General features: G+C 46.4%; 1 protein-coding gene across 1 annotated transcript; it reads right to left on the bottom strand.

Moving 5' to 3' along the window:
* Positions 1–1455: 1455 nt before the first annotated feature.
* Positions 1456–2268, bottom strand: LOC308289478 (DNA-directed RNA polymerase II subunit RPB3-like; the record flags this gene model as incomplete). Its single annotated transcript, XM_080731166.1, has 1 exon — positions 1456–2268. One exon carries the CDS (start codon positions 2266–2268, stop codon positions 1456–1458), a length of 813 nt encoding a protein of 270 aa, XP_080587292.1.
* Positions 2269–9834: the final 7566 nt, after the last annotated feature.

The raw sequence follows: 9834 nt of genomic DNA, 5'->3' as shown, positions 1-9834 counted from the left end.
AGATCTGTGCTCATACATACACACAAAGCGTAGGAGTGGTTAACACCTGTATTGAAACTATAGGATGCCAGGTAAACAATGAACCTGGACACTCTGCCCTGTGCTTTGTGTCAAAACAACACCATAGCTGTTCTAAACTCAAGTGTAAACCTTGGTCTCTTGGGGGAAATCTCTATAAATCCTTCTATAAATGTGCAGGATTCTGCATGCGTGTGAGTGAATCATTCTGTCCTTCGTGACAGACATCAGAGCCTGTGGGTCCATCTCTGGCAACGTCGCCATTAACACATGGGCTGCTCAGGTTTATAACATTTCTAGCTGTTGCTGCTGCCGCCGTTCACTCACGCTTTATTTTGAAGAGCCTCGGAAGCTTCGTGCGTGTGCATGTGGGTGTCCACTGACGTTTGAGGAAGATAATCCCTTTGTTTACAAACGCTCACGAAACTAAAATCCAAACGGGAGCCGACCATCGCGTTATAGTGTCGCCGTGAAAACAATCAGATCTCTGCTTCCTTGGCGTTCCTTTCACCTCATTCAGAGATAAAGCCCTTTTTATGTTTCAGAGTAGAATGGAAAACAATGCAACCAGCTTGTGCGTTTTTTTCTCTATCCCTCTCTCTCTCTCTGTTACGGGGTGACGTATGGACTCGGGTCATTCAGAGGGCAGGCAGCTGCACGTACAGTTAACCCTTTGTTGTCTCGTTCAGGGACAACAAAGGGTTGTCCCTGAATCGTTTTACGGGTCGTTTTACGGGTCCCATTTGGGACCCGTTTTTTACGGGTCGTTTTACGGGTCCCATTTGTACAGCTCATCCGCACTGCCCGCGACGCGATGCGAGTGACGCGAATCTGATTAAAATACATTTGTTTCAATGAGTCCGTCCTGACCTACCACGAGCGACAATGCGTCATGGCACAACGTCGTCCACCCTCCTTTTTTCGTCTCTGAGATGAGTCTCTATTTGAGCGAGGTTTTGCTGTCCATCGGAGGGAGAGATGTCCATAGAGGTAAATGGCCATGTCCCGTCCCTCGATTTTATTTTTTGATTATTATTTATTTATTTGATTGGTTATGGCTACGTCGCAACGCAATGACCGACGCTCCATATGAGGACAGTATTTTGTGCGACATCGCCTTCGGACGGCTCGCTCGCGGGCAGTGAGGATGAGCTGTTACAGACCGCAAGGGTCCATTTGGTCCCCTGGTGGTCCCCGAGAACCGGCATTATAACACACAGGACGAGCCCCCAATTCACCCTTTGTCAGCCAAGGCTTCCTTGTCTGCCTTGTGACACGCTGGTAAAATGAGAATTGAATGCATAGAATAACAATACAAAGCAACTGAATTACAATGGAAGTGGATGGAGAGAAAGGACTTTTGTCCCACCAAGACACAGCAACCAATGGGTGCGAAGAGGGGCGGGACAACGGGCGGTTCTTGACAAAGGGGTGAATTCAGTTGATCTCCAGGCTGAGCTGGGTCTGCAGGTCGCTCAGCTTCTTCTTGAGGACGGCCAGGGCCGACGTGACGATGGTCTCCGGGCGCAGGGAGCCGCACGTCTCCACGTTGTAGTAGAACCTGTCCGGGTGCGGCGCTCCGTTCGGCGTGAAGGGGGCCTGCGCGTCGTTCCCCTCCATCTCCGAGTGCTCGCTCTTCGGCCACTCCTCGGCCCGCGGGTACACCGTGTGCCTCAGCGCGTTGTCCGGGTCGTACTCGAAGGACACCCCCGCCGTGGGGTTCCACTTGGCGTGCTCCTTGCCGAAGCCCTTCTTGGCGTAGGCCCTGAAGCGCAGCTCCTGGCCCTTCCGGAGTTTCACCAGCAGGATGTCGTCCAGCTCGTCGTAGTCGCTGGGGTCGTTGTCTCGGCCCCGGGAGGTCACGGGGATGACCTTGGGGTTGTTGGACACGAGGTCCCGCGAGGTGACGTGGCGGGTCTGATCCTCCGTGCAGCGGACGTCCAGGGTCAGCTCCACGGAGCACTCCGGGCAGAACTCGTCGCACGCGCAGTCCCTGGAGTATTGCATCTTGTCCACGACGTCGTCGCTGGTGAGCGGGATGAGGCCCACTCGGTGAGCGATGAACTCGTCGTGGAGGACGGACGAGTTGGCGTCGATCTGGACCCAGTCGATGGCTATGGTGGGAACCTCGGACATGAAGACGCGGCGGATGGAGTTGGCGACCGACAGGTCGGTGCTCTCGATGATAAACTTCACATTCTCGTCTGTTAGTTCTGTTAGCTTGACCGTCGGCTGGTTCACATACGGCATGACTTTAAATTAAATAGAGAAGACAATGTGGTATGTTATGGTGTAAACAGAACTTGTTCCAGGCCCTGTTTACTATCGTGAATGAATCTGTCCAAATTCAGTCCCTTATTCAAACCTATGGCCTCCCAAGTCAGCTGCACACTGGCAGATCTATTGCTGTGACCAGCCTTTTTAGGACCAAATTAATCAACCTTGTGACATCATCGTTATGTCACAGGGCATGTCATGTTGGTCACGTCACAACATGACCTGTGCTGTGACATACTCGCTGTTTATTTCCGAACAACAAACAGTCGTAATAAACAATATATATGCGAGAACCGTCCAACTGGTTGACTTGCTGTGTGCATCGCAGAGGACCCGAAGAAATTGGATCGGTGGTTGTCTGCAACTCTCTAATCTAATCTAACTGTTAATTTACCGAATGTCTGTCTGTCTGATGTCTGTCTGTACTCTGACGTCATAGTACTGACATCACAGACTGGACTGGACACGGGACACCATTTATGGGCATGAAAGGGACACAGACAGACAGATGGATACAACGGGTATTGCGCAACTGGACTTCAATGGTGACTCTTCAGCCAAAAGGGAACCGGTCTAGTATCTATGAATCTGCAAACCTCCCTATCTGTCCGTCTGTCTGTCTCTTTATGCCCATATGTCATCAATATGTCGTACTAACTGACGTCATAGACTGGGTCCAGCATTACTGTAAGTACTATGGGACATGGGTACTCTGATAACTGGTACGTGTTCTTTTTGAGCGATGCAAAGCGCTCCTACGTTTCATGCAATGTGACGCATTGTGAGCCGGTAGATTGGCTATTTGTGGTGCACAACACCAGCAGACAACGAAGTACAGTATGAATCAGGCCTAATTTAAATAGTGTGTTGCTCTCTTGCGGGTGCCGCTTTGCAGTTTATCAAGCACACACACACACACACACACACACACACACACACACACACACACACACACACACACACACACACACACACACACACACACACACACACACACACATCATGCTTCATTTATCTAAATGGAAACACTTTCTAATTGACATTGACATGGTAATTGATAGTCGGCCAATCTTCCGTATTGATTTACCGGGTCATGTGCTTGCTCTCTGTGTGTGTGTGTGTGTGTGTGTGTGTGTGCGTGCGTGCGTGCGTGCGTGCGCGCGTGTGCGTTGTGTGTGCACACGTGTGTGTGTGTTGGCTCACAGTCTGAGTTTCATCAATCACATCTGGTGTCTGTTCATTTCTATTTTCTGTGTGTGTGTGTGTGTGTGTGTGTGTGTGTGTGTGTGTGTGTGTGTGTGTGTGTGTGTGTGTGTGTGTGCGAGAGAGAGAGAGAGAGAGAGAGAGAGAAAGAGAGAGAGAGAGAGAGAGAGAGAGAGAGAGAACGTGCACGCGTTTCAACAGCAACTGTATATTAACAGCACATCTGTCTTTAAGATTGTTTAAATTCCTGAGATGTTTATATATATATTTGCACACCTGTGGCATACGCAGGTGTGTGTGTGTGTGTGTGTGTATATGTGTGTGTGTGTGTGTGTGTGTGTGTGTGTGTGTGTGTGCGTGCGTGCGTGTGTGTGTGTGTGGGGAAGGGTTGCTTTTCATTCCCTGCATGTCAGAAATGTCAAGTATCCTCAAATAGTCCATTAATCCCCGTGCATCAGTAGGAGTGCTGGTGTGTAAGGATATTCACACTGCTACGTGACGAGACAGCTCCATGTGACACGAATGCATTTGTGTGCGCTCAGTCTCAGAGTTAAATACCTGTACATACTGATGATTTTAATGTAGATAGGGATGGCACAAAAAATCACATCTAGTGTGAAGTGAGCGATGCTATTTCATTAAACGTCCCACGAAGCTTGGTCAATGTGACGCTGGGCGTACAACAAACTTGAGTGCTTTGTGCCAAGATGTAGGCCAGATGTAGGCCAGATGTAGGCCACGCTTCAGAGACTGGACAAAGCCAGATGTTGGAGCTATAGTAGCCTGGTTAATAAACCAGACTGCACAACACCACCCCCTGTTGGTCAAACGAAGTGTGTGATAGAGTCTGACGCTTGCAGTCAGGCTAGAGCTATAGCTCCTTCAAGGAGCACCGCTCAAAAACATGTATCAAATCGTCACTGTTGGGCAGAAACCTTGTATTTCCAAGTTTCAGATTTGTACGATTTTTTGTATGATGAAGCCCTGCTTCATCATACAAGAATGTCGCACAAAGCCAGTGAAAATAGCCGATCTACAAGCACACAACGCCTCGCACCGCGAGGCGTTGTGTGCTTGTAGATTGGCTATTTTTCACTAGTTTAAATCATTTTTTAACATACATTTGAACATACAGGGTTTCCATCCGACAACAACGATAATGCATAAAATCCTCTCTGTTGGGTGGAAACCTGAGACGTCCAAAACCTTTCAGGATTCAAATAAAAAATAAAATGGCAAAAGTAACAGATTTACAGTACAAGCTCAAGCTTGCAGATCTGCTACGTTTGATGCTTTTGTGCATGAACGCTGTACAGTATAATCTAGTAGGGCATTCATTTACAAATAAACACAATGTTTAAACTATGGTTTCTTCCTGACAGCAACGATTGAAAATATCAATGTGTTATAGTGTTAGTAATGAAGGTATCGGCAACATCAGTGAGGTGTTCTATTAAAGGTTGAGGGAAACGGCCCATCCAGACCTATGTTTTCTCTACGCAGGCAGTCAGACTTTTGAACTCCAATAAGAGCAGTAGTAGTAGTAGTAGTAGTAGTAGTAGTAGTAGTAGTAGTAGTAGTAGTAGTAGTAATTTAGTCATTAGGAGTACATTAATAAAATGCATGTTTTAATTTTCTGTATGCATTTCTGTATGCATTCCTATGTATTAGAAGATGTCATCTTTGTTTTTTGTATTCATTTAGTTTTAGGATTTATGTATTCATTTATATTGCTGTCTTTTAGGAGAACATATTTTTTGTCAATGCTGCAGAAGACAAAACTAACAAACAAACAAACAAACAAACAAACAAACAAACAAACAAACAAACAAACAAACAAACAATAAACTAATAAAGCAATCTTTAATCAATCTTGAAGTCACCCACAGTCAGCAGACATTAAATGTGACATTTCCCTGATGTTACCTTTTCTGTGTGGAGTTGATGTTGGACCTGATATGCACATCTTGCCGGTGTAAGTCATCTGCGAAGAGAAAAGCCTGGTGACAATATGAGGCAGAGACCGTACTAGTGGGTCTGAATTTTCGCAGAAGTTGTATTTTTTTCACAGTGAGGTGTTCCTGCAAACGTATTCCCGGCTGGAAAGAAATCTGGTCTACGTCTCCTGCTCCGTCAGTTGCGCTCGCAATAAACAATATACAAACAAAAACATTGATTCAGGCGATGTTACACCTATTAAGAGCGAGTTAAGAGCTACAATCAATTTTAGTTTTTTCACTGGGGAATGTAAACAAACCCACGCCGCAGCACTGCCGCTAGAAATCTTGGAACCAAGCGGAAGTCATATTGTGGCCAGGGTGACCGACCAGGCAAGATCTTGGCATGTTTTGTGAACAACTGAACACGTGAAGTTGCCATTTCGCCAACTATCGCCTATGTCCGTTCTCTCACTGTGCTGTAATTTGAGACACTGGTGCAGCCTACTGGCGATTTTTCTTTTTTTTTCTCTCGGGATTTCGGGCCGTAAATTATGATTATTGATAGGGTCGGGCCGGGCCGGGCCACTAGGGCCCAGTTAAGGCCGGGCCTTAATTTTCAGGCCCGTTGAGAACTCTAGAATATGCTAACCCAATACTGCTGAAGGCCTAATAGGTTATATATTAGCTTTATGCACCAAGAGACCAGTATTGACTACGCAGGTTAATATACTCCATAGCAACAGGTACAAGGACTCTGCATGGAGCTTCAACCTTCGTCTGTACACATTTTATTTCCCCAGGCATCTAGTTACTATACTGTATGTGCTACAAGAAAAAATGAAAATTGACATCCCCATGGAATATATTAAGTAGATGGTTCAGAGCTCGTGTTTCAAGTATTATATTTTTGCCGTCGGGCAGAAAGACTATCTCCATATTCTAGCCGTTTGTGGGGTTTTCTTTTCACAAATTGATGCTCTACTTGATTATACATACTGCAGTGTCACACAAATGTATCATAAGTTGCAGATCCACCAGTTTGAAACGCGGCGCAAAACAACACGTTTCGAACTAGTCGATCTGCTACTTTTGCCATTTTTGAATTTGAATCCTGAAAGGTATACGAGTTTTGGACATAACGAGGTTTCCACCCTACAAAGACGATATGCAAAAATCATGTGCCAAATCCAGACTTTGAAAAAGTATTTTTTCCGACAGTAATGTTATGCATCTTTTCTTTCTTTGGAGGAAAACTCCATTCCAACAGAGTCAGTCCTTGTAACCGTACACTCTTGCCTTGCTATTCTTTTGTTAAACTAATTCAGGAACTAATTAAGGAAACCAAAATGTTAGGGGACTGCAACACAAGTTGACAGTGAGTAAGGTGTGGACAAAAATGCAGACATGGAAGACCAGGGCAATTGGTTCACAGACTACATAGACAGACTGGCAGGCAGGCAGGCATGCGGACAGACAATAGCAACCTTAAGCAACGCTACGGCAACGGCAGATGACAACGGTAACCGGAAATGATCCGCGCTCGATAGATAAACCTGCCGTCGCCGCAGTTGTCTCTACTACGGCAGAAGGTCTCTACCCACGTAGCGCCTACTCCGTCTGCTGCGTGTACGCGTCGCCATGGGAACCAAAGTGTTCAGTGAAAGGGGTGGGAACCCGTCGCCGCCGAGGCTTTGCTTAACCATTTTGATCGCTACGGCGATTACGTCATAGCAGCCGTAGTCCGCCTGATGTTGCCGTCCTGAAAATCATCTAGCAGAAGTCGCTACTAAGGCAGGCAGACAGACAGACAGACAGACAGACAGACAGACAGACAGACAGACAGACAGACAGACAGACAGACAGACAGACAGACAGACAGACAGACAGACGGGCATGCACAAAGGGATGCAGACAGGAATAAAACAATGATGAATCAATCCAAACAGGCTAAGGCACCCGATATTCTAAACTGGGTCTCCCACGTGGAAAAACAAACATCTAGCCAAGGTCGGCAGGTCAGCATTTCACCAGGTTAGGATTCACCAGTGTCTGCAGGTTAGCATTTCACCAGGTTACCATTCACCAGCGTTAGTTTTACTGAGGTTAGGGTTAGGGTTAAGGCTAGGTTTACAGTAGGTGGTCAGAATGGCAATATGTCTGAGTGCTGACATGTAAGATGGTCAGATGGATGCGCCACACAATCCTTTTTGAAGTGGGCCCTGATCCGGGAAAGGTTTGGAACCACTGCAGCTACCAAACCGGCTCATAGACATAGAAAGGTAGACGCCTCCTTCGACTAGGGGGCGTATGCATTGAGCAACTAAGGGAATCTTCATCACTTCCGTCTTCATTGCTTCCGCGTGCGTCACACATAGGGAAGTTGACAGGCCAATCAGAGGCAGGTGGGGGCGGGTCTTTACGTACGCAGCCTGTAAGAACAGCTGAGCCGCGCAACATCGGAACTGGCTCTGTTGAATTGAATTGTGGTCCTTGGATAAGTCCCGGAAAAGTCGCGCTGTGATTGGCCAGTAGTCACTTTGACTGCCAGCGTTCCCTTAGTTTTTCCCAGGAGGTCCGGACAAGAACTTTTGCACGTCGCTCCAATTAACTGCAGAGGCGAATGAGGCATCTAGCTCTTTATATCTGTGAACCGGCAGGCAGGAACCAAAACAGGAAGAAGAAAAATAAAAAGCAGTGAAAAAAAAAAATAGAATGTACTTGTACGCCAAGACAATCTGGCAGTGAAGACAGGAAAAAAACAGAGCTCGGAAAAACATTCCTGATTGCTAACAAACAACTGACAGCTGTAGCAGTACTCAACAAAGCGGGGGAGGGAGGTCACATGGCGGAAACATACGTGGTGTAAACAAAAAGCACATGGTGTACACAAAAACAATGATGTCAGAAAAAAATCAGCTGACAATCACAACAACCAGGTACCAGGCAGGTGGAGGAACACAGCGGAATGAAAGCACAGGGACAGGGGCGTCACAAGGGGTAGGAAAGTGGGACTGAGTTACTAGGGCCCAAGGTGTTGGAGGGGCCTTGATTATTTTATACTTTAGCTATTGAAAAATAGCAGATATACAAGCTCACAGCTGCGAGCTCGTAGATCTGCTATTTTTGAAAAGTTGTGAAAATGTGTACAAATCTTTGAATATATGTATTTTTTTAAGCGAACATTTGTAACTAAAATCTTGCTTCTGGGGGGGTCCCTGGAACTAAATATTTTGAGATGGGGGGGTCCGTGGCCAAATACATACCATTTTGGGGGTCCTGTACATGAAAAGGTTTGAGCTCCACTGACATCGAAACATAGGTTTTAAAAAAAAACCCTTAGAAGGATTTGAAATATTCAAAGATTGTCATGATTTTTAAAAAAAATAGCAGATCTACAAGCTCGCAGCGCGGCACTCGGTGCCGCACTGTGAGCTTGTATATCTGCTATTTTTCAATAGTTAAAGCACAGGGGCCCCGCAGTGAATCCTTGTACCCAGGGCCCAGAATTTGGAGCGACACCCCTGCACAGGGAAACCACACAAATGAAGAGCCCTGACAGCCCGTCGCCGCACGACAAAGAAACAAAGGAAAAAGGAACACTCCAAACAAGTGAGTTGTGGTGGCTCCCCTACTGAGAGGAAGATGACAGCCACTGAATTCAAAATAAGGAGAGTAATAGAAGCACACATGGGCGTCACAAGGGGAGGGTGGGGAGTGGGACTGAGTTACTAGGGCCCAAGGTGGAGGGGGCCTTAATTATTCTATACTTTAGCTATTGAAAAAAATAGCAGATATACAAGCTCACAGCGCGGCACCGAGTGCCGCGCTGCGAGCTTGTAGATCTGCTATTTTTTTGAAGTCGTGAAAATGTGTGCAAATCTGTGATATTATGTACTTTTTAAGCGAACATTTGTAACTCAAATTTTTCTCCTGGGTGGGGGGTCCCTGGAACTAAATATTTTGAGATGGGGGTCCGTGGCCAAATACATATCCTTGTGGGGTCCCTTCACATGAAAATGTTTGAGCACCACTGACATAGAAACATGTATTTTTCAAAAAACCTTAGAAGGATTTGAAATATTCAGACTCCGCAACACATTTTCACGATTTTTCAAAAATAGCAGATCTACAAGCGCGGCACTCGGTGCCGCGCTGCAAGCTTGTAGATCTGCTATTTTTCAATAGTTGAAGCACAAAATGTGAGTGAACCCTTGTACCCCGGGCCCAGAATTTGGTGCGACACCCCTAGATACACACGGCTGTCTACCCCTGAAATCCTGGAGCTCATTGACAGGGGGAGGAGGAGGGGAACAGTTTACCCCTCCGTTCAACTTTCTCCTAACTCTGGCATGCTTCCATATCTGTCTGGGGATTGATGCGAATCGACCTAAAATCG

This window comes from Nannobrachium achirus (genome assembly GCF_963921795.1).
Source record: "Nannobrachium achirus genome assembly, chromosome: 8".
Classification (NCBI taxonomy): domain Eukaryota; kingdom Metazoa; phylum Chordata; class Actinopteri; order Myctophiformes; family Myctophidae; genus Nannobrachium; species Nannobrachium achirus.
The sequence above is the reverse complement of the archived record's forward strand: the minus strand, read 5'-3'. Positions and strand labels throughout refer to the sequence as shown.